The following is a 24,714-nucleotide window of genomic DNA, read 5'->3' as shown; positions in this document are numbered from 1 at the left end:
TTCAAGTGAGGTTTCAGGGGTGAGCTTTTGGCTGAAGGGAAACTTTAAGCAGCTGCTTGCAGTAAGGGATTTACAGCCCAAAGGGGATCAGCCTCAGACTTTCTACTGGTCCCTGTGGGTGGTTCTTTACATGTACAAGGTGTTTTATGTGCTCCTACCCTCTGTACCAGGTGTCAAGTGCCTTGCTGAGACCTACTGTGACCCCTGCCAGCCACTGCTGCCCATGCCTTGGTGCCCTCGCTGCCACCAGCTCTGCACGCTCCACTGCCACCTCGACTGCAAAATGCAATGGTTCATCTTCTCCCTAATGAAGGTATCCGTTCCGTCTGTATTGTCCTGAAATGTTACTGACTCCCTGTTGCTGAAGGCATGGCTGTGGCACAGGCCAGGCTCTTCCAGCAGCCCACCCCCTGCAGTCCTTAGCAGCAGCTTGGTGCAAGGGGTGACGGAACTTGGCTGGGGCCCACCTGAATGTCAAAACAAAAACAAAGCTCCTTGCTAGTAAAGAACCCCTGGCACTGAGTAACACCACGCAGGGCTTTGCTTTCAGAGCAACGGCTGCACCCAAGCACACACACAAACAGAGCCACTTCAGTTGTTCTTTTAAATACTTTTGAATTCCATTACATTTCCTTTATGAGTAGGCTTTTTTCTTGTTGACTGTCATAAATCAATCCTGCTAATTCCACCCTACATATACTATTAGTATTAGGAGGGGCACAGCAGAGGTAACGTGGAACTAAGACATGTTTCAAGCATCTTTGTCTCCAAACTGCTGCTATTGCTGGTGATAGAACTGGGGTGCGTGTAACAAATGGCCAATGCCTAAGTAGGTTGTGACTCCCTCAGTGGCCAAGCCTTGGCTACAGGAGCTCAGCACTGGCCTGGGAGCCATGAAGCTTGCACTGAAATGCACATCAGCTTTATTCTCAGTGGTGTGACTTCAGGCACTGCCTCCTTGGGGAGCTGCTGAGTGTCAGGGCTTTGGGAAGCAGCAATTATCACACTGGCAGGGCAAGAAGGAATAACCAACGTGAGCTAACATAGCAGGAAGCAAAAATATCAGTGCACCAGGCTGTCCCTCGGGCATATTTGACCAAGGGATTTGTATGTTTAGTATAGTTGTTAGCTTTCTTTTTCCAGAGATACAGATGCCCTGCGGGCAGTCTGGATGTGACCCTGACAGCTCTGGCAGATACCCAGGCCCCTACATCAAATCTGAGAATTAAAATTCATTTCTCAGAGGCCAGGCCACCCTGGTAGCAGCCCATCCCACTCAATACAAGAGAGACCCAAAAGCATACGTTGTATTTTGCTGCATGTACCAAAGAACTCTGTAACTTGCTCCTGCGAGGCTACAGCGTGCCAATAAACTTGGCAACCACCACTGCTGCTGCAGCAGAACTACAAATCCACTTCTGAGCTACACTTTACCAGAACAGAGAGCTGGAAAAACAAACAAACAGGAAAAGTGCCTTTGACTCACTGCATTCCTGTTTCCTGGCTTCAATGCAAGCAGGTCTCAGTAAGCAGAGCAGCATGGGGAGCAGCGTGGCCCAGGCAGCCCAGAGTCTTTCCCCTTCTTGGGGATTTAGGTGTCATGTTTGCAACCGAGTCCTGAAATGCTGCATCCTTCTGAGGCTGCTCCACCATCCTCTACCAAAGCTGGTTGCTTCACCAGAAGCCAGCCAGCACCCTGCTTCACTCCCCAGACTGCTGCACACCCCAGCAGCACACAGGGGCTGTGACACCCTCCTCCTGCTCTCCAAATTGCCTGAAGCTTGCCAATGGTACGTAAGTTATTAGGCGGCTGGATACAGAGCAAAGGAGATGGACAGGCAGCCAAATGCGCACAGAGAGGTTTGCTTAGTCCTGTCCACATCAGTTCTCTTGACACTCATCCAGCACGGGGCATCTGTGTGTGCCCTAGGGCCTGGGGCAGGAAACCCCAAAGGGAGAGGCACCATCGTGAGACAAACTGCGTATCCCCCAGTCTCCCCTTCTAATATTTGGCTTAAAAAAGACAAAGACAGGCCAAGATGTTGTGTTTAGTTTATTCCGCCTGGATTTAGACACAGCTCTGGCTAACCACCTCAGCAGCAAACAAGCCATGACTGGTGCCAGCCCCTCGCCTCCCCCCAGGAGGACCAGCCAGGGGGATCCCTGCAGCCCCGGGAGGGCAGGGGCTGCACTGAGCTGCTTGGAGGGGGCAGCTCTGCAGGATGCGCTCAGGCAGACATGGCTGTCAGGGAATAGCAGCACAAACTTGCACCGAAGGTACAGCACACAGGAGTCAAGCCTTGGATGAAATAGCATGGTGCAGGCAGGGGGTCAGCATAACTGGTGTTTCAGGTCTCCAGCTGCCTTCCTCTTCTTTCCCCCAGCTTTTCCTCTAGCTGCTTTTAAAAGGGGGTTTAAGCATTTACAGAAGAAGCATTTAAGCAGGGAAGGGTGTCTGAAGGCAGAGACCTGTGGGAAGTTCTTTGGGGAGACAACACAACAAATCTTTTCAGCGGTCTATGAGGAAGGGAAATAGACAACCTCAAAGAAACGCACCACTCTGGTGGCTCAGAAACACGCAGAGCTTTCTCCCCTGCAGATTCGACATTGGAGGAGGTGCAGCAAATAACTCTTCCATCACTTTCTAGGTGGTAATGGTGCCTGCTTCCCGGTCTGTGCATTTTGTTTTCTAGATGTGTTGAGCTCCCCTCTATCTTGCCCAGGACCAGTTTTTGAGGAGGTCTCTACAGAAGGGCCATCCTTGTCTATGGCCTCTGCATGGGAAGAAGGTGCTTCAGAGCCTGGAAGGTTTGGATAGGCACAAGCTGCATGAACAAAGAGAAAAGACAATTCCCTATTGCAGATTTTAAGTGCTGGGAATGCCAAAGCTGGCAGAGGAGCGGAAAAGGACTGAGAAAGTGCCAATGCTGCAGGGTGCTGAGCAAAGATGCTCAGGGATGCAAACTCCAGCCAAGATCCCTGCAGTGCTTCCCAGAGAGAAATTCAACAGTGAAGATTGCTGCAACTGGCCTTTTAGGAACTTCTTTCTAGCAGCAAGGAGCAGTTGTTGGGTCAAAATAAGAGCTGTCCCTATGTCTGGGGCATGGGCAATTCCGTGACTTAGTGCTTGTTCTGACTGAGATAGTGGCTGCTCTGATCCCATGCACAGGACTTGATTTAATGATGGGACAGAGATGATTTACTAGCTTAGCAGCAGTTACTGGCATAGTAAATCTCTTGTGATGTGACATGTACTTTCACTGCAACACCCTCAAACTGGGTCAGAAATACCCTGAGCAAATAGATGCCACCACACCATGAACATCTGCTGCTTCTGCACTGCCAGACTGGAGGACACAGCCAGGACATCCCGAGTACAAAGCCGCACCATGATCATCCAACACCGTAACACTGTAACTTCCCTAAGTCTTTCAGCTCTTTTCCAACATGGACCAGGAAGTGATGATATTTTAACTTTGGAATTTACCAGCAGCAGCACTGGGCTGGAAGCTCAAAGGGTGCAAGTGTGAAACAGTTTATTTCGTGCATCCCAGGATATTAGCCAGAGAAGGGACTGAACATGCGTGACAGACCCTGTTTCACCAGCGTCAGCTGCAAATCAAACCCCTTCATGCCTGTGCACAGCTCGTGCCCCTGCCCAGCAGGTGATTTCTGGAAGCTCTACTCAGAATTAATGCCCAGACTCCAGCTTTGCATGGCTACACAGAGACATGCATTTTGCTAGGGCTTGGGGTTTCCTTCGCTTTTTTCCCTAAAAAGCATTATTTCAAAGGGTGAAGGATGCCAAGATGGAAAGGCCAGCCACAACTGACTCATGCTCATTTCCCCCACGGCAGCACTGCCCCGGTCTTCAGCCTAGCACTTAGCAGGGGCAGCAAGACTGGGCTGTTAGCACACCTGAGACATTTCTCTAGCAGAAGCTAAAGAAAAGCAGCTATTTCTGGTTAAGAAAGAAAAAAAAAAAGGTCCTGCAAGGGGGTATAGTGAGCCGGAATGAGTCCTGAGAAGTGCTAGAGAAGAACAGGGAATGCTGCTGGTGGCGGAGTCAGCCCCAGCAGGAGATGCTGGCACAGGATAAGGGGTCCCAGCAAGAGCTGTGCTAAACACAGAAGAGGCACTCCTGAAATCCACAACCATATTAACCTGTTAATTTATACAGCATCTCTGTACAAAAATAGAAGGGTTCTAATAAGATTAACAATATTAAATAAATATATAATAGAAAAAGTCTTTGGCCTAGTTCATAGCTCATCCTTTGGGTTGATATTCATTTCACTGGGTCCTAGATGCTCCTGGTCCAGCATGGCGATCACTTCATCTGCTTGGATTCGCTCCTGCAAAAGGGGAAGGTAAGAAACTGTAACGGCAGAGCTTCAGTGCCTGCTCCCAGCTTATTCAGCGTGGCTCAGCCTGCTGGGAGGGCTCACAGCAAGCAGCTCATCCAAGGGCCAGCAGTATAGCTCAGAGGACAGGGGACAGCCTGGGCCCTGACGTGGCGGTTTGCTGGGCAGAATTAATTAAATCATTTTGTACCTCAGTTCTCTCCTCCCTCCAGGGGCTGCAGTAGTTGGGGCAGAGCTGAGGTACTGCAATTCCCTTATCACAGCTCGCTAGCAGCCACAGCCACAGCACACCCCCCTCCTGTCCCGTCCAATTGATGTCGATTTCCAGCTCCCTGGGCAGGGCGGATCTCCTACCATGCACCAAGCATGGAAGAATTTCAGCTAGTGCCAAAAAGCAGGGAGGCAGTAAAGTGCATGTCTGAAAAGAAGCTTCTTCCAAAAACCTCACAACGCACCTGTATCGCAAGGCAAAGGCATGAGGGTTTTTCTCTCTCCCTGCACCTAGTTGTGCTTGGTCTTTTATCTTTTATTCTAATAGACCAGGTTTGCTATCAAAGGGAGACAGGGGCTGGCACAGCACGCTTTCAAAACAGAATCTGGAGGTTCTCTGGTAAAAGGCACTACAGCGCAGATCTTGCAAGGCATCCGGGCGCCCAGACCCATGGACTTCAGGCTACCAAACCACCTAGGAGGACCTAGCAGCTGCTGCACATCGCTCCGGCCTCCGAGCTGTGGATGGCTGCGGAGAACTTCCCTGTTCATCAGGTTATTGCCACTAGGTGTCAGAAATGGCCAGCCCAGCCCTGCAGAGCTTCCCACACCCCACTCCGCACACAGCCCTGCGCCCCCGGCGTGCTCAAAAAGAAGGCTGGCAGGGAAAACCAGTCAGCCCTGGGGCCACCAGTTCAGGTCCCTATGGTGCAGTGGATGAGAAGGCTGCTGCAGGGCGTGCAGTGGGGGGAAAACAGATCTGCTGGGACAGGAGGCTGAAGATGGTCCTGGTTCCTCTGGGATGCTGGATACCCCTTCTAGATCCCCGCATATCATAATGGATGGACTTACCAGCTCTCTGTACAGTGGGTCCAAGGTGAACCAGAGAGCCACAGCACACCGCTGGCCTTTGGTAACTGCCTTCACCCCGTGGGGGTTCTCACCTCCTGACGAGAAGCTGATCATTCGCCCACACTTGGGCTTGATGGAGGCCTGTGGGAAAACAGGCAACACCAGGGTGGCAAGGAGCAGCACGGCTGCACGCACTGGCCTTGTCTGGGCTTGCCGTGGTCCAGGGCCTGAGACCTTACTGGGCATCTCTGCATCACCCCAGTGAGCTGCTCTGGAGGACATGCAGAGCTCTGGGCATGGCTGCAAAAATGTGCGGGGTAAATAGGGAGGTGTGAGGCTTGGTCCTGCTGTGCAGGTGTCACACACAAAGGAGATGGTGGCATGCAGTTCTTGCAAAGCCTGCAGGTGACCAGCTATGGCAAAAGAGAGCCACGGATAACTCCAGGAAGGTTCAGGCTAACCCTGGCCTGGGCTGTGAAATGCCTTTCTTCTCTCTGCTGAGTTCACAAGAGGTATCCTGCAGGACCTCAGCAGCAGAAGTACCAACCAAATCAGCCCTCAGGCACTTAGGTAGACACAGTCTACCCTCCAGCATCTACCGGACTTCAGAGCCCCAGCATGGCGCCCAGACCCTCTGTCCAGTCATGGAGGGGGTGCCTGGCTTCCCTAATGACCCCACACAGAGCTGGGGGCTCGTGCCTGTGCCCCATCCGTCTCAGGGACTGATGTCCACTGCTGTGAGCCACTCTGGAGCAAGAGCCCTGGGCCAGGCACTGCCTATGTATGGAGGCATCGCTTCATGTTCGGCCACGAGATGGGGTGGGAGCTCAGCAGTCCTCCAGGCAGGGACAACCATCAGCCCTCCCTCAGCCTGTGCAGGGGTGGTGCAAAGCCCTGATCTGCAGGCTTCCAGCTCTGCACAGCCTCTGGGAGTGGAAGAGGTCTGTGCACCTCTGACAGCAAGTTTTTGTATGGGCTGTTTGCACGGTAGGAGCCACAGGCTGCCTGGGGGACCCCAGAGCCCCTGAGCACGGGCTGCCAACGAACAACATTTGGTCCACAGCACTGACTTACCGTCACAGTTTTGGCATCCATCTCAGTGAAAATGAACTCGCCTCCTTCGAAATCTGCATTCATATACAGGAGGGCACTAGGGGAGGAAGCACAAGACCGTCGTTGAGGGGAGCAGCAGGGAGGGCTCACGGCTGACCCGACCCCCAGGACAGATCCCACACCAAGATGTGGGTGGGGGATGCCAGAGCGGGAGAGGACCCACTGCAGGGCTGGTCGGGGCTACCCAAGGTACACCCATTTCAGAGCCACAGCTGAGCACCAACAGTTCTCGCCTAGGGAACAATTCTCAAAATGTCCCCTGGGTCCTACCAGCTCTCACCCTCCTGTTCTGCACCAAAAACACCTGACAGAGACACAGTGCTGTGGGCCACAGCTGGGATCTCCTGACCCTGAAATATCCCAGAGGCATTAGAGTTAAAACTCTGCCTTGAAGCTTAGCCACGATGCTTGTTGCCAGCAGAAACTACCTGCTGGATCTCCAGGGGGTCCCTGGGTGCCCTTGGGAGCAGCTCCCCCTTTGTTTCCTTCCTTCCTTCCTACCTGTAATCCCGAAAGGTGTAGGCAGGAGGCTCCTTCCAGCACTCATTGGCCTCAGGGTCCAAGAGGCAGTTGTCAGCATGGATGGGGTGGCTCAGGTCATTCCTCCTCTCCTGCTGGCCTAGGCAGGACCATGTGGAGGAAGGGGGAAGGAGAAGGGGTGGATGAGATGGAAATGCCATGGTGTGTGGGGTTCTTCCCAGGGTGGCAGCCTGCCCCGACCCCACTCCAGGCGATGTTCACAGGTGAGAGGAGGAAAGGCAAGGCTGGGGAGAAAAGGCAACATCTGAGGACTCAGATCTGCACAGCTCTCCCTGTTCCTTACTGCAGGGAAGCGAGATGGAGAGCTGGGAGTGGGATGGAAAGGAGAAGGGACAGTGAGAAGAGGCAAGAGAGAGAAGAAAAGAGGAAGTTGGAGACATAAAAAACAAGAGACATCCCAGAAATCAGCTTCTTTGGGACAGCAGTGCCCACCCTTTGCTGCTTTAGGGATGGTGACTTTCCCCAGCTCTTGGCCACCAGTCTAAGCGTCAGGCAAAACCAACCTACTCTCAGGCTTGGGTCCCCCAGTTGTAAACCCACCGTGGGGGGGTTGGACCCCTCCTGTCCTCCCAGCCCTGCCCCGGTGGTCCCCTGAGCCCTCACCAGACAGAGCGGTGCGGCACACCAAGTGGGTGTAGGAGAAGTAGAGCGTGGAGTTCAGCATGAAGTAGGACTCGACGATCCTGCGAGCCTTCTCGCTGATATCATAGAAGAGCCGGGCACTCTTCAGCGGGACGCGGCCCTCATAGCCATACTGGGCAAGGAGAAGGCGCGAGAGAGGTCAGTGCCGCACACCGGCTGGGAGGGAGGGCATGGGAGAGGAGGAGGAAGGAGATGGTACCTTGAGGGCTTTGAGGACAGTGGCTCCTTCAAATCTCTCATTCGGGGTGTGAGGGGAGGTTTTTCCCCTGTAACCGTCTCCAGCCAGCATGATCCCCTGAAGGACACAAACCCACGTTAGGAGTGGACTGGTTCCCCAGGAGAGGGGGAGCGGCAATAGAAGCACCTGCCACCCTCTTCCCCAAATCCCCCAGGTGCTGCAGCTGTCCAGGAACACAGTCCATTCTGAAATGCTGGAAAACAGCCAGCGACCTCCCAGCCGGGGATGTTCAGACACCCACAATCCCTCCCAGGCTCAGTTAACCATGAATGAGAAGGCTTAACCAGGCTTGTGGATGAGCATCCTTTGGGGTTGTTTATAACACGGGGCAAGCAGCTATATAGATACAACAAGGGCAAAGAGCACAGGCTCTGTCTTGCAGCGTGTTTCCAAGAATAGCCCAAGATAGAGCAGCAGCTCCTGTGCTGCAGTTATGGATGTGTTAGGAAGCATCTGACTGCTCTCCATGGGCATCCTGGCATCAGTTGCAAGACTCAAGAGCGAGGTATGAACCCAGAGCCTCCCCAGGGGTTGATCACACATTCAGCTCTAACAAGCCAGATGCTGGGGAAAGCATCAGATACTCAGCCCAGGTGGCAGTCACATCCACGCAGGGGCATTGCCTACTCACACTGGCCACTCTGTGAAGCTCTCGGCACTGCTCCTCCGAGATGACATTATCCAGTAGTACTCGCTGGGTGCCATTCAGCTGCTGTGAGTTGTAGACAAACTTCACGTCGCTGTAAAGAAGCGGACCCCCTGATGGAAAGAGACACAAAACAACCCTGCCGAACATGCCCTGGCCTCGTTGACATCTTGTACCATGGCTGAGGGCCAGCTGAAGTCACCCGGGTGTGTTGCCAGGGAAAGAGCTTCACAGCAGAGAGCCGAGTTTAGCTTCACATCAGCAACAAAAGAAAGAGAAACAATGGAAACACACAGAGATTAAATCCATTTGCTGCAAGAGCATCAGCATTTTCCACCTTCTCATTAGCTGCCTTGCAAACGCAGTGATCACAGCCTGAAAATGCCAAAACCTGACGAGACACGATGAGAGACACGGACACTGGCTAACTTGGCTCTCCTGCCCAGCAGCCAACATCAATGGAAACCATAAGTTTCCATTGCATTTGAGCTGTGCAGATCTTGCCAGCTTGGCATGGAAAGCTGCTCTCTGCAATTGTCATCAGTGGGTTTTTTGTCTTACACACACAGAAAAACTAATGCAGTGCCGAGCTTGCAGCAAGTATCGCTTGTTCTCCACCAAGAAGTGGGGCTGCGAGTGGGTGAGCTGGGGGACCCTGAGGACAATCCTCCTCTGCAGAGGCAGAGGAGCTGCCATGGTCATCCCTGCCATCCCTTTCTCCCTGCCTCCAAGCTGCCTCCCCCTGCCCACCAGAAGCTCGGTTGCATTTTGGACGTCCCAGGTAGCATCCCTGGGATGGGAGTACAACTGTGGCTGGGCTCCCGCCTGATACAGGGCGACTGAGCTTTGCCACACGCTGAGTGAACAGACAAGAAGAGAGAGATTAGCTCTTTACAAGAAATTTGGATCCATCCCCATCAAATTTGCCTGATCAGAAAAACGTGGCAAGGCCACTAAATCACCATCCCCTGAAGCCTCTTCCCCTCATCTGCTCGAAGAGAGAGAACACAAGAAATAGCAACAATAAAAACCTAAACCAGATGTTTCTCCAGGAGGAGGGCGAAATGCATCTAAATTGTGGGGAAAATTATCTGTTGTCACAGAGCCACAATAAAACAGAGGAAACAGAGCCACAGAGCTCCTCTCACCATGTGGCACAAGGAAACTTCTCTGTTAAACTGTTTTTATAATTACTATTTTTCCTGTCTGTTGAGGCATACTGTGTGGTTTTGGAAGGTCTCCCTGGCCTATGGAGGACATGTAACCCTGAGGGCAGAGCCCCACCACTAGCCCACAACTTTATTGCTGAAGTTAGGATTCTTGGAACCGGAAAAGATGGGACATTCCTCATCCTCACTTTGCTGTTCTTGTTGCTCCATAATAGCATTTATTATAAATGCAGCTGGATCAGAAACAGGACTCTGAATTCCAGACCCCTGGCACTCTCCAACTCAGGGCTGAGTTTTCCCCCTCGGATGTTGCTCTCCCCCAGCCGTAAGCATGCGAGAGATGAACCTGGAAGGCATCACTCACCACTTCCCCAGTTCCTTCTGTTCCTCCCAGGGAACCAGCGGGGGCTGCCCTGTGCTGTGAACACTGAACACTTGTACCACACTGGTGCGCACTCCTGGCTGCCTTCCTTGCCCCCACCGCCTCTAAGCACCAGCAAAGAGAGAGACCCGTTCCCCTGTGTGTGCTCTGTGAAAAACACCCCAAGAAACTGGGGATCTTTTTGGGCTTTTGGGAGTGAAGGAAATGGCAGAAAGGAGGAAGGGGGAAGGAGAAAAGTACAAAAGAGAAGTACAAAATTAAAAAGGGGTTTTCGTTTTCTCTTTTGGCCTTTTCTTTTTCCAAGTGAAAAGAGAGAAAGAAAAAAAGACAAAAGAGAAAGGAAGCTGCTGGATGGACAAAAATTCCATTTTCTTTTTGAATGGTTTCAGTTTTCTTTGTAAACTGGAAACATTCTGCAACTAAACCAGAACAAAGGCAGAGAGAGAAGAAAAAACAGAGAAAGACACACTCTGAAATTATTTGGTTACAGAAGGCAAACAGGCCAACACATATAAATCAACCAGCGCTTGGCTTAAGCAAGCTCTACAGCATCTTTCTGCGGTATTCACCTATTTTATGTATGGCTAGGGAAGGGATAACAATACTCTGAACATAACGCTAAGCAGCTGGGGACAACTTGGGCCATGGAAAGCTGTGAAATTCCCCAAAAAGTGCAACCATCCATTGCATTACAGGGAGGTTTAATTGCCTGCTGCTGTGGAGCTGGCCCACTAGAGACACAAGATGCCTCCTGGCTTGAGATGCCATTGTTTTGCAGTGAGGAGAATGCTTTGGTATTTGGCTACAATACAGTTTTTCAAAATTGTTATGGGGGAAATCTTGTCTGTAGTAGAAAATGTTATGGTATCTTCTTTGGTTGCTGAAAATGTGCTGAAATTAGTTGAAATATCTGCCGACAGGCCCTAAAACCAAGTGATTTGATATAAACCAAAACATGAAATAACTAGCCAGTCTGCAAACAGAAATGTTTTTTAATATGGTGCTATCCAGCACATTTAGCAAAGCCAAACCAAAGTTCCCAAACCCTAATGCCTCCAGCATCCATCCTTCAGCAGCCTAGACAACAGGGAACATTTAAATCTTAAAAGTACTTGGGGAAAAGACTACTGGTTGCTGGTGCTACCTTCCCCATGGTGAGCAGGACCCAGCTCCACATCTCATGGCTCTCTAATGAGCAGCTCAGCAGGTGGGAAAAGCAAGCCCAAGAGCAGAGCAGTGCCCAGAAATGCTGTGACAGCATTGACAATTTCTCTGTCTCTTAAACAAAACTTCAACCTCTTCAGACAGGATTGGCCCTCATTACTCAGCAGCCGGCCTTTGCAGTCTGTAGCCTCTAGTGACAGAAGAAAACCTGATTTTCTTGAAACATCTTCATCAGACTTACCCTCCTTCAACTCTCGATCTGGCTTTGGCATGGGTTTCTTTGCCAGGGACAGCCGTGGCCCATCCTCTGGTTCACTGCTAATACTTGATGGGACACTGAGGAGCAAGAGAGAAGAGGAACATCACGACTTAGCCACAGGTCTCCAGTTCTGGGAACAGTCTGTTTTGCACTCTTCAGAAACCAATACATGGGAAAAATGGGCAAACTGGTACTTTGTGCAAATATCACAACCATACAAGTAGCAGCCCCCACCCTGTCCTGTGGCAAACTGAGTTTTTCTGGAAATGGGAACAACAGTTTCACCAGCAACACACAGACACCAACAAACTGGAACAGCACCACTTGCCTTATCGACCAAGTTCCCTCTAGAACCTTTCTAGTTTTGAGGCACTCAGCTAAAATAAGGTGCTTGTGGGAATGTTTGTAATGGTAAGGGGCAAAGGGCCCTAATTCCACCATGATGGTGTGCTGGCATGGATGGGCAGCACCCTGTAAGTGGCAGGCTGGTACCCCATCATGGGCACATCCCCTTCACCCCACTGTGGTTTCACCTGAGGTGGGTGGTGGCTCACCTGTGCTCATCCTGGCGGGCGCCGTACCTGTTCCAGTAGTTCTGTGGGAAAAGAGAGTGGTCATGCTTCTTAATTTAATGCTCCTGCTGAAACCAGGAAACTACCCGCTCTGCCTTGCACCCAGGGACATCAGGCAGCCTCTCTAGTATGGAACCATCCCACACAACTTTGGGCAATTGCCTGGAGTCATCAAACTGAAAACGTAACCCCAACCCAAATGGCATTATATGGTGAGTACAGAGGGAGTCTGGCTTGCCCAGCCTTCTCTGTCCCACCCCACCACCACAGCAGTGGCTGAGACACAGCCAGACACCACGGCAGGAGAGAGGGACTAGGCTGCGCCTGCACCTCCTTCACCCTGGGAACGGCTGCCTTCCTTGCTCTGCCACTTTCCCATAGGGAACAAACCAGACAAAGACCCAGGTCCTGAGTCACCGACACAGGACTCGCTTTATAGGAATGGGAAGGGGGGAGCTGGTCCTGCAGCTCCTAAAGGTCCTTGCCATAGCAGACCCAGGCATTACCGGCTCTGTGTAGGTGTATCCCAGGCCGGCTGCAGCCACCTGCAAGAGGTGAGACTCCAGCTTATGGCGCCGCAGCAGCGTTTTTGCTTCCTGAAAAGAAGAGGAAAAGGGGAACAGTTGCACATCTATCTTGCACGTGACACAGGCAACACACCTCTGCTTCAAGAGGGGTTTGCTTTTCCTGCAACACCACAGATCCTGTGGGGCAAGGGATCCTTGGATCATGCCTTAGACCAACCCTGGACACAGGGCTGAGCCACTCACCATGTTACAGAAGGGGAGGTGTTCAGCAACCATTCAGGAAGCCTGAATACCCAAAATACATGTCCACAGCTGGCAGAAAGTGCTGAGCACCTTGGAAAGCATCTAGATACCTGGGCAAGAGGCTGGCCAGAGAAGGCCCAGCTCCAGAACAGGAGGCAGGTCCAGGCTGGCAGAGCAGGGACCCTGGCTGGGCTGTGCCTTGGTGCCCCATCCGCAGCGCAAAGCCCACAGCCTGGTGGTGGGTGGGCTGCAGCATCGCAGCCTGTGACACTCAGGGCACTCCGACAGGGACCACAAAGCACAGCAAGCTGGAAATCATCCATCAGAGGGCCTTTTTTTTTAAGAATTTGTAAACAAAACACTGGGGGGGGTTCTTTTAGAAAATTACTTTGCAAAGCAAAAATTATTTTCTTTTTAATGGAAAACTTCAAAACACTGGAAACAATGAAATGTTTTTGTCAACTTCAGGTTTTTTCCTAGACTCACTTTGCAAGGAGAAACGATAATTGTTCTTGTTTTCTTTTTCATCACTTCCCTTCTCGTTTTTAGACTTTTATCAAATTCACCTTGATATTCCTGGAAATCAAGGAATTCCAAAGTGGAGGAAAATCCATTTCCTGCCTACCCTCTGCTTATGGTGCCAGGGGAATGAGCCTCAGCAGGGCTATGATGGGATGGGAGGAACTTCTCCTCTTCTGCATCGTGAGAAAGGCAGCCCCAGGGCCACAGATAAAGGCTGCCTGGACCAGAGAGGAAGCCTGTCCTGCTGGGTGACTGAACACATACCGTTTGGTTGTTTGACCCCAGCCTAACCCTGTGATAGCAAAGTTACCCCCCGCAGAACAGGCTGAGCACTGAACTCTCAAGCTCAGTGACTTGAGAGTAACACTGACATCCCAGCCTCCCCCTGGGAAAGAGATATTTCTCAGCCCTTTCTTAATGGAGGTTGCCCTCTGCTCAGTGCTTGATTGCACTCCTCCTCCACATCCCCTTTGCGGCACTGAATGAGAGGAGGGTTTGTGCTGTTGAGGCACTCGGTCATTGCCCTCCCTGCCCTTGCTTGGGCTTTGCTAAGCTGAAGACTCCACTGAAAGAAGCAGCTGCCCTCCAGCTTCCCCCCTACACCAGTGACTCTGGACTTGCACCCTGACAATTTGCATCGCCAGTTAGTCCAGCATCTCCGCATCTGTTTTCAGAGTGGTCCTACTGTGGGAAAGCTGCCAAGCTGCTTTTGTTTCCAGCTGATGCTTTTGTTAAAGCCTCCCGCCAAGGGCTCTTAGATGACACTCACTCTCACCTTTCTGGGTTTGATGGTGTGTGGATCCACTGTACCTTCCAAGAGGCCCTCATAATAACCTGCATTCTCCAAGACATCTTCATCGTCTGGGTGGAAGAGGAGGTAGGTCTTGGCACACTCCAGGGCTTTTACGTAGTCACCAACTGGGAGGCAACACAACAGTTGTCAGGGGGGCAGAGGAGGCACAGCCCCACCAGCAGAGCTGGGGGCTCACACAGAGCACGGCAGGGCAGAGTCAGGGAGGGCAGCCCGCAGAGGGGGAGGGCACAGCCTGAGCTCTCCATCGGCTGGAGGGTGAGCCCAGCACTTTACAAGGCTCTTTTGATACAACTTTGTCTTAACTACTCCATTTCATTGACAGGGAAACTGAGGCACATAGACACAACTTCTCTACAGTCATGCACAGGTTGGATAGTATCCAAACTGGATCCCGCTGGATGGGCAGGATGTGGATGCTGTCCGGCAGCAAACCGCCTCTCTTCTGTGCAGCGTCTCTCAGGGCTCTGGGGGGGGGTTACCCACCACATTAAACCTCTAATCGGGCCGAGGAATAAAAAAAGCCTGTACACCACACACAAAATGCTGCTGACTCCTCAAGCTTTCTTCCCATTGCATTGACAAATGAAGAAGCTTTATGTTCCAGTACCAATTTTGACCCTCACACGTTCTGCCCTTTTCAGGAAAGAGCTCTTAGCACAAGCCTGAGATAGCAGAATTCTGTCTCAGTTTTCTTTTCTGCCACAGAACATAGTAAAATACCATACAGGACCACACAACGGGCAGTATTTTCTATCACTGCCAACTCCTGATATTTTGCAATGCTGCCGACTCCTGCAACTTTACTGAGAATCTTAAAATTAGGAAAAATTGGCATCTTGGGGTAAGCTTGGCCTGACTTGTATATCTGTTATATATTAACTTAGAAAATGTATTAATTGGTTTCAGAAAATGTGAAACATATAAATCCCCAGACCTTTAATATCAAAAGGCAAATGAAAGGACCCTAAAAAAGCATGATTTATTTAAAAAAGAATAATGTTTAAGCTAAAAGTTGGGGTTTTAAAACCTGACTGATGATATAAAACTTTCACAAAAATACGTAAATTGCATTTCAGTCAAGCTAACTTTTGAAGAGACAATTTCCAACGCTCCTTGCTTCCTGACCCTTTCAGACCACACCACTGCATCACTGTAGCACAGACAACATGGGGATATATCCTGATTTCCACATGAAACAATTCAAACTTGTACAAAATGTAGCAAAACTCAGCAAGCGCTACTAGGAACAGAAAAATAGCCTTTACCTCTGTAATAGGCAAACTGCAAGTAGTCATAATGGAGGGGAAGGAAATTTTCGATGGGCGAGATACGGCCTGAACGCGTGGCGAGCTCTCGGACACAGTCATGTTTGCAGGCCAGGACTTGCATGTAGTGGTCTGTCAAGAAAAGAGAGAGATGTTCTGAACTGAGAAGGATGGTGACGGTGCTGAGACGGGGACAGACAAAGGTTAAACCTCCCCAACTGAGAGACATGCAACTCATGCTGCTCTGGTCCAGCAGGTGACTGTGCATCTAGAGGAAGAGCTCAGACTCCTTCCCAAAGTCAACAGAGAGCTGCTGTCATGCTTTTACCCCCTTGAGAAACGCCTTTCTCCTTCTGTCATCTGTAGAGGGAGCCTGAGCATCTCTTTTAGGTGCCGGGAGCTGCTGCTTCTGCCCAGGAAAGCTGGATGGGTGCAGGGACGTGCAGGTGGCAGGTAGCTCTTCAACCCCAAGCGCAAAACCGAAGGCAAAGACACCCACACTGCAAGCGGAGATGCGAAGACAAGGGTGGCCACGTGTGCTGCCACATGAAAGCCATCTCCACACCCCCTTCCTTCAGCTCATCTTTAATCCTCTCCTTTCTGCAGCAAGAAAGCTCCCGAGGGCATGTGGAGGTCTAGGTAAGAGGGGTGGTTGCAGCTTCTCAAGCCTGGCAGAGCAAGGCACCAGCACAATGAGTCTGAAAGGTCTGAGGTGCAAATATTGGCAGCACAATCCCCGTGTCTGCTGCTTCTCAAAGATGAGGTATTTCCCAGGGAAATGCAAGCACATGGTAAACTTCTGCCATTAGCAAGGTTTCTTAATTGGTGGGAGTCCACAATATAAGCGTTGTATCAGCTGTACAATTTTGAAGCCAACACTGACATCTGATTCCAGTTTGGAGCCTTTGCTGCAATGCGCTTACAAATCTCCTTTGCTTGCTCTGTCTCTGTACACCATTAAAAATCTTAAGAAACAAACACAGGCTTGAAAAAAAACAACCATATGCTCAGCTACCAAAGCATTTCTCAGAGCTGCCAAAAAAACAGCCTGAGGAATTTGCAATGAAAGCAAGTGGAAACTCAAAACAGTCCCCATTTGCTCTGGGCAGGTAGTCCGAGTAGTTATCTGATTTACCATACACATCCAGGGTATTACATTAAGCAAAGCAAGAAGGAAAAGGACATAAAAAATGTTGTAATTTAAACCTATTTAAGCATCCTAGACCTGGAATAATCCATCACTGAGAAGCACTGCTTTTCCTTGGTACTGTCAAGGTGCCTTCAGAAACAGGCTACATAGACTGGAATCAGTTCACTGAAATGCATCTGTCCCTGGGGTGGAGAGGTGAGAGCGAGAGTGTTTCAACCTCCTGCAGCAGCACAGCTGACCAGTCAGCTTGGGATTGAAATGAGAAATGCATTTTGAAGAAACTTAAACTCTCTTTTCTTGGTGTTTCCTGCTGAAACATCTGGGGCTGAGTGCCCTGGACCCAGGGGTAAACTCTGGATTATGCTGTCCTGTACGGAACCACGTAGTTCCCTATAGCAATGCAGTAGCACTACTTATCTTATTTCTCTCTGTGTGCCTTCACTTCCCTGAATGGCTCTGGGTTTGGAGTTGTTGTTCCCAGGCATATCTGACCTAGCCAAGTCACAGCACTTTGCTGAGACCATCCGGCTTGGTCTCGCTCCCAAGTGACCACACCATGACCACATCTGTGCTCCATATGGCTCAGCGCAGAAATATCTTCTCTGCTCACCGGAGCTACACTCGATTTGAACAGCACGGAAACAATTTAACAGAGACCAAAACCTGTTTGACGAGCAGCAAGCAGCTTTCAGTGAGAAGGAAGGTAGGTTTTCTTTGCCACTGAAGGCTGCTCTCTTGGAGGGTTTGTTATGGTCCTTGGTCTCCTGGTCACAGCTTTAACAGCAGGCTTGATCAGCTGACAGCTACGCTAGTACTAGTTCAGCCCTTACAACACTTCTCAAATTTTTTGCATGGGTAAATAAACCCAACAAAGGCAGTTTCCCATCCGGTATGTTGGTGGTTTCTCATCTTGGTTGTTTCAATTAGATTTCCCGTCTCGACACAAACAGAATTATGCAAAACCAAAAAACAATCTGCATCTAAGTATTTTCCACACAAGAAGCGAAACTCCAGAGCCTGATGTGACTCCAAGACCATGAGAAGATAAATAAGATTTCTGTCACCAAACAAACCTTAATTTATTGCTCTTCTTTCCCTTACGACTAATTAAATGTAATCTCATTTCTACCGAGAATGAACTGTTTTAATCCCCTCTGGCTCAGAGCCACACATGCAAATCTGAAGATTACATAGCAACGTTCAATTCTCTCCAGAGATCTCAGTCAAGATCATAATTAGATGGGCCTCCACTAATGACAAATCCATCCCTTTTTTCCATACACTATCTATATTCTGAGCCTTTTTGGCAACTTTCCTGGACATCTGGAGCATGGCCAAGAGGACTCTGCTGCTCTCTTCATATACACTGGCAAACAGAGAAAATACAGAGGCCAGCAACGTCTAGATCCCAGTGAGATATGTGAGACCGTGTACACGGGGAAACTGAGGCAGTTTATGTTAAAGCACCTATACTTCCAGCTCTTAGAGGAAAGCTGCAAATGCTCCACACATCTGAAAATGCAATTCTTCTAGCCCAACTTCTGTTCAAGACCAAAACGAGATGTTCTGGTTCCCTGCCCTCTGGATTTGCATTTTCTTGCCTTTCAAGTGCCTCTTGCAGCATTACTCACCAGCTGCAGTGATGGAAAGGAAGATGCTTCACCAAATCCAGTCAAAGGCCCAAACTTAATAATTAAAATCATCGCAGGGCCAAGGGAGAGAACTCTAAAGGCACAAGATGATCTCACCTGCAATAGCTTCATAGAGGCCAGCCTTATATTCCAGGTACTCGTGCTCCTCAAATCTCTGAGGTCCCTCGCACATGATCTGGCAGTCTTCATCCTCGGAGTAGTACCCTTTCAGTGCACGCTCCAAGAACTCAATGGCCAGCTCGTATTCCTCTTTGTCGTAGTGCTTTACTCCAGCACTGTAGTCCTCCTGCAAAGTAGGTAGGCAGAAGAGAAGACTGTGAGTGGGCTACACCGCTTGGATCACAGCATCCTGCCCTTGCCAATTACAGGTGCTTCTCAAAAGAAGGTACAAGCAGGCAGGGACACAATGATCTCCCCAGGTACCTACCAGATGTAAGCAGTGTGTACCAAACCATGTCTAAGCCATCAGTGGACTTTTGGACCAGTGGAACCTCGTAAAGCTGTCTAAATGCTCTTCTGAACTCCTCCATACTTAGGGAATCCTCAGTGCCACTGCTGGATTATGTATTATGTGAAAAAACATTCTTTATTTTTTACCCTCCTACCCAACAACTAAGCTGAATGCTAAGGGAAAAGACTGCTCTTGACCCAGGCAGATCTGTCTTAGAACGGCCCCTAACGAGCACCTCCATTAATTACACCAAACAGCCATTCCTGCTTCCTTATGTCTTCTGAAATCAGAAAGTTGGGGGTGACCCTGGCATTTGTGTTGGGCTTTTGCTTTGGGGAGGCAGAAAAATCTGTCACTCTCCTGCCTGCCAACCTGCACCCTCACAGCCACTCACGTGCATGTACCCTGCCAAGGTGGGAGAACCCAGCTCAAAAGAAACACACGTAAACCAAGACCTGTCCGTCAGTGCCCATGAGGCATCCAACAAAGCTGCCTGCTGGTGCACGTTCTCAGCCGTGGATGACCCCAGAGCTCCCTGAAGAGATGGACCAGGCTGGGGACACAGCCATCGAACAAAGAGCAGAGTACCTGAAAAAGCAGGAGCTGGCTTGTCTTAAAGGATAGCGCTGAAAGGGAGAGTTTATTTTGCAGTATTGTAATATGGACCTCAGAAATAATCTCCCCATTCATTAGATGATGCTCTCTTGGCCTCGTAGATCTCTCCAGACCGCCTGACACTTCACACAGGCACCTCTTTAGCTCAGACTCACCATGTGCTGCCTGGCCTCCCGGTCAATCAAGCTGACTTTCCCTGATGTGGTCTTGTAGTTCTCGATGTCCTGCTGTATCTCCATGTGCTCAGGGTTTGCCATAAAGAAGGTGTGAGCTGCATTTGCTGCCTCCTCCAGCTTGTTCAGCTGTAACAAGATAAGAAAGACCAAGTGAGCTGGTGACGTAGGACAGTGAGCACAGCAGTTTATGCTGCACCCTCTGACATCTATACCTCTGACACCCTTTTGACACCACTGGACTGGGCAATGATGGGATAACCAAGGAAACCCTGTACACAGAGGCTCAAGAAAAGTGCTGGAATGAGAGGAAAGCCCACTGCAAGGGAAATTGGAAGAGCTGGAGTTCCTGAGAGCCAGACAGGTCACTTATCCGTCTGCAACATGGTCTATTGGTGATGGAGTCCAGCCTAGTTTCCAGCTGCACATCCTCTGAACTCAGCTACTCCAACCCCCTGCACAGTCCCAGCTGGAGAGATGCTCTCATGAGATACAAAGTAGAGAGAGGAGGGGAAAGCAGCTGCTGTGACTGCTCTCTCTACAAGCCCTAGAGGCTGAGCTACATCCAGGCTAAGGGCTTCTACTTGTAAATTGGATCTTGGGATAATTTGTTAAGCTCAGCTGTGTATAGCTGCAAAGGGCCAGACTCAGCATGCTGACAGTGGCAGAGATATAAAGAGGAGTTTATCTTGGTATATCAAGTCACTTTGGATTTAAAGATTCAGAACTGACACCAGACATTAGTTTCACCCTGACGAAAGCCTCATGAATAAACAAAAATGTTAGTGCTAAATACACCCACAGCAGCTGCCAGAAGCTCAGGGAGCAGGGCAGATGTTCAGGTGAAACATCTGCATGACCCAGCAGGAGAGAAGCCACTTCCATGGCTAATGCACTTGCTCCTGAAAGAAAGCCAACACTACTGAGTGCTGGCAAGGTGCAGAGTCAGGCCCCTGGGATACATTTGCAGTCTGAGCAGGCTCAGTCAAGCTTATTAGCCAGGACCAAGCTAATGCTAGCCTTGGCAAGGCTGTGTCCAAGTGTTCTCCTTGATAGTGAAACCCACATGGCACCTGTGCCACTGCTGCTAGGCTCCTCCTGAGGCACCGGAGCCAGCAAGCTCAGGCATGTCTACGCTATGCTGCCATCACGGTACAGCAGCTCCCCTGCAGCAGCCTGCACACGTAACCCCTGGACAACTCGACTGGCAAAACGATGAGAACTGAAAGAGAGACCTGCAGAGAAGCACGAGCTTCACACCCTGTTATCTTAAGCCTGGAGCAGGGCAGAGGTGAGGTGTTGGCCTGTTCGTCTCTGGGAGACAACAGCAGCTTCCTCGGGGCTCCTTAACACTGCGTTGATACTTGTATGCACTTACTGAGCACCAGCTATAGCTTGCCTTTCAGCCAAGCCATGAGACACATCCAAAACCTCTTTCAGTGAGCCCCTGTAAACTGTCTCGTACCCTGTGTATCTCAGGGGCTCAGAGAGGACATACACTCATCACCAGCCAGGCATATAAGTAGTTTCACCTCTGACACACGATTGCCTTCAGAGATCTGGCTGAACTGTCAATTGCCTGAGCAGCCACCTTGTCAGCAGGTTGCCCATTACTTCTGCAGAGGTGTTTGCAACCGTCTTTAAAATTAAATTATACATCCGATAACACATGAACTCCTGTTGAACCAAGTGGGATTGACATCTGAGTGAAATCACGAGGCCTTCTCCTTGAGGGACGCCCTGCGTATGTATATCTTACAGCAATTTTGAACGCACAGCTTGTGAAAGCTTTGTGGTGAAATACTAAGGGAAAAAATGCAAAGGATTTGCTCAGGGCACTTGGCTGCAGCAACAGTACAGCAAGAAGTCCTTTTTTATGCTGAACAGTGCTCTGAGTAGGAATAGCTGGAGTGGGGCAAGAGCAACAGGTTCAATTTGACTAGACAAGGAGAGTCCCCCTGGAAGCACCCAGCCCACACCAAAACACTCAGCAAATCCGCTCCTGTTTGGAAAGCAGGGCTGTCTGCCAGGGTTAATAAAATAGCCCAGTTGTTTAACTAGCAGAATGATGCCTCCTTTCCTACTGCACATAAAGCCTGGCAAGACTCGGGAGAATCCAGGAGGAAGATATGCATTATTTTTGCAAGGTAACCCTCTCTAAGGGCAGTGTGGAGGGAGCGTGTTTTGGCTGCAAAGGAAGCAGCTGATGTCCTTTGAATTGTGACTCCCAAACACAATTTCTAAGTGGCAAATATTTAAAAATTACTGTAACAGGTTTCCTTTGGCTGTTCCTTAAACCAAAGTGGAATTAGAAAGCAAGCATTTCAGCAAGCTGCTGAAAACAATTTTGGCCTTAAAGAAAAAGGTATAGATAGCTGACAGTGATTGGGAGCCCAATTTAAAGGCAAGGGAAGCAGGGAAGATGCAGAGCACAGCAGGACACGCACTGAGCCTCCTGGCATGCAGCAAATCCCCCAGAGAAGCGCCCAGCGCTTTCATCTGGGCTGTTTAGATTAGGACTGGTGCAAACACAGTCTGCAGAGCAAACAAGGGGGCTACCATGAGTCAAACTGGTGGCAACTGGAGATACCATAGCTGTGGGCAATCACTGGCTGAGCTTGTCAGGGATGCCTGGGTGATTCTGTTAGGGAGACACTGAATGGAAGCAGACACCCAAATCTACCAGGGGATTTGTGAAACTGGCACTTTGATATCAGACAAGCTGTTCCAGACACACTCTCACATTGCTTGCTGGAGCATGGAAATGTTTTAAAAGCAGGTACTCGGATACATGAAGACCCTTTGGAGGAAAAGCCCAGTCATCACCACGGGGCCAGACCCATGCCAGGCAGGTGCTCTCCTAAACCCCCTCTGATGCTCCTCAGCTCCAGCACAGCCAAAATTGCTTGTGCAGTTCCCAGAAAGGCCAGGGCAGAGCTGGCCGAAGAAGCACGTGTGAATACCTCCAAAAGGAAGATGAAAGCTCCAGTCAGATGGCATTTCAGTCCACTCCCCAGATCTGCCCTTTGAACACCAAAGCACCACTGTGTTGCAGTGCCCACAGAAATGCAAAAAATTTGCCTTGTGTAAACTGCAGAAGTTTTTCAGGATTTTCTCTGTGCTGACAACATATACAGGGAAGCCAGCTTTTACTGCAAAAACAAGACCTATTCCAGTCCTTTGCTTGGAGTTTTCCTAAGGACATCACGCTCCAGAGTAACCCCTTGGCTTCCCAGCAGGCAAGCAAAATTACTATAGGAAATTTTCATCCAGGGCAGCACACAAAAAAAAAAAAGCCAAGCACCTTCAGTGTAGGAATTATTTTTTTTTAAAAAAAAAGAGGCATTCCTGTTCAGAAATATACATCCCACCCCGAAAAACCTTGTTCTACTGTAATCCCATCCTGGAAAAGCTCATCCCAGCTGGACAGCATCTGATACAGGATAAAGGATAGACCAGAGCATCTCACGATGGGAATTTTCAGGTCATGCCAAGTGTAGGTGGGACTGCCACTGCAATTGGTAATTAGAGAGGTCGGTCGAGATGGGGCAAGAGGTTTGTTATGGACACATGAGCTGCTGACCTGATCCAGAGGACTGCTATTAAGCTACTATTTGAGCTGCTCGGGAGAACTGCATTCTTCCATGCCACACCACACATTTCTATTCCCAGACAGCATCCTGTCTGTGCAGACTTAAAAGGGACCAAATGCATTTCAGCAAGGGTACTGCTTGTACCTTTGGGTACTGGGAACTGGCCCTTCAAGACACAAGCTGCAACAGTCTCTTGTAGGATGTTCTTTTTTCCTTCGGTTCTAGCTCCTTTTCAGAAAACTGTCAAAAACTGTCACAAATCCCAGGATGGTCTTAGTTCTTCCTGGGTAACATCCACCCAGTGAGATAGAAAGAGTCTGGTTTCTAGCCACAACACAAAATCCCTTTCCCACCCTCCAAACAGGGCTCATACTGTGTCTAGTCCCGCTGGCTCTTCGCAGCAGAGATGACCTTTGGAGTTTGCTAAGTGAACTCAAAGCAGAACATTTCAGCTCAACACTTTTCAATCTATCATGTCTCATATTTGCCTTAAAAACATTCAAGTAACACAAAGAAGCCAACAGCTGCTAGGTTTTGCAGAGTTTTTAAGTGGATGCGTGCACATAAAAGCAAATTCCTAACTGGTAAGACACATTCACAGTCTAGCACTGACATTAATTATGAAACACTCTGGGGGAGCTTTTGCCAAAAACACTCTGAATTCACAAGGAGCAGGATATTTTGGTATTTAAAGGTCTGGGCTGGGACTCAGGACACCTGGACTCAGTTCCTGGCCCTGTCTCAATCTCACTGTGCAGCCACTGGGAAAAAACATTTTATTTTCTTTGCGCCTGACTTTCCATTGTTTTAAATGAATAACAATGAAAATAATAGCATTTCTCCTACAGGGTAATAATTTTGTTTATTTAGATGGCAAGCAGCTCAGGGACTGTAAGCATAGGAAGCATATAACACAAGGGGATTTTGATCTTTGTACAACCATCGCTAAACGAAAATCAGCAAGGAAAAAAATGACAACTGGAGGATCACAACCTTAGTACGTGCTCTAAGGTCTGCTTGTTCACCCCACTGGAATAAGATTGCTGGGTTATTGCTGCAGCTTTGCACCAAACCCTGTGTATTTCGGCCAGAAAGGACACATGAATTCACACCACCAGCACTGAGAGAGCCCTGGGAACACCCTGTCGGTTTTGATCTTACCAAGCCAATGGCTAGAGCCAAGAAGGGGAAAACACAGAACTTAAGTGCTGCTGGGTTTTGACGCTGAACATATTTTTTTCCCTCATTCAAATATTAGGAGTGTTTCATTTCACAGAAAAACAGGGAAATTATTTCAAGCAGCAAAACCTCAGATTAAATTGCAAATGCTAGGTTTCGTTCCCATCTGGGACAGCGCTGGCCTGGACTTCAGTGGGACTGTGACTCCCAATCTGCTGTAGTGGCTTGGATTAGGAAGGCTGTTTTAAACTGGAGCGTTAAACAGGACCAAACACAGGCTGGAGAAAGGACCTTGAGTGAACATCTTGAACATCACTACACAATTGATGCCAATTCTCATTGATAACCATGAAGAAAATCCTTTATGGAACTTCCAGGG

At 49.6% G+C, this 24,714-nt stretch overlaps 1 protein-coding gene across 3 annotated transcripts in view; it reads right to left on the bottom strand.

The window, feature by feature from the left end:
* Positions 1 to 2,038: 2,038 nt before the first annotated feature.
* The window catches only part of P3H2 (prolyl 3-hydroxylase 2), a 75,052-nt gene continuing 52,376 nt past the window's right edge, over positions 2,039 to 24,714 (bottom strand). Inside the window, exons 2-15 of one of the 3 annotated variants that reach the window (XR_005107306.1) lie at positions 19,546 to 19,692; positions 18,421 to 18,610; positions 15,523 to 15,654; positions 14,219 to 14,361; positions 12,658 to 12,747; positions 12,134 to 12,174; positions 11,562 to 11,656; positions 8,591 to 8,718; positions 7,921 to 8,016; positions 7,683 to 7,833; positions 7,041 to 7,303; positions 6,501 to 6,576; positions 5,427 to 5,567; positions 2,039 to 4,355 (exon numbers count right to left, since the gene is read on the bottom strand). Coding sequence is in view for 2 of the 3 variants with exons in the window: in XM_037407304.1 (XP_037263201.1) it covers positions 4,263 to 4,355; positions 5,427 to 5,567; positions 6,501 to 6,576; positions 7,041 to 7,158; positions 7,683 to 7,833; positions 7,921 to 8,016; positions 8,591 to 8,718; positions 11,562 to 11,656; positions 12,134 to 12,174; positions 12,658 to 12,747; positions 14,219 to 14,361; positions 15,523 to 15,654; positions 18,421 to 18,610; positions 19,546 to 19,692 (1,641 nt within the window). In the remaining variant the exon portion in view is untranslated. Of the gene's footprint in view, positions 4,356 to 5,426; positions 5,568 to 6,500; positions 6,577 to 7,040; positions 7,385 to 7,682; positions 7,834 to 7,920; positions 8,017 to 8,590; positions 8,719 to 11,561; positions 11,657 to 12,133; positions 12,175 to 12,657; positions 12,748 to 14,218; positions 14,362 to 15,522; positions 15,655 to 18,420; positions 18,611 to 19,545; positions 19,693 to 24,714 lie in introns of those variants that run through there. The other 2 variants (XM_037407304.1, XM_037407305.1) reach the window with 2 other exon arrangements.

The sequence above is a fragment of the Falco rusticolus genome, chromosome 13 (genome assembly GCF_015220075.1).
Source record: "Falco rusticolus isolate bFalRus1 chromosome 13, bFalRus1.pri, whole genome shotgun sequence".
NCBI lineage: Eukaryota > Metazoa > Chordata > Aves > Falconiformes > Falconidae > Falco > Falco rusticolus.
This window is presented reverse-complemented; position numbering and strand designations above follow the sequence as displayed.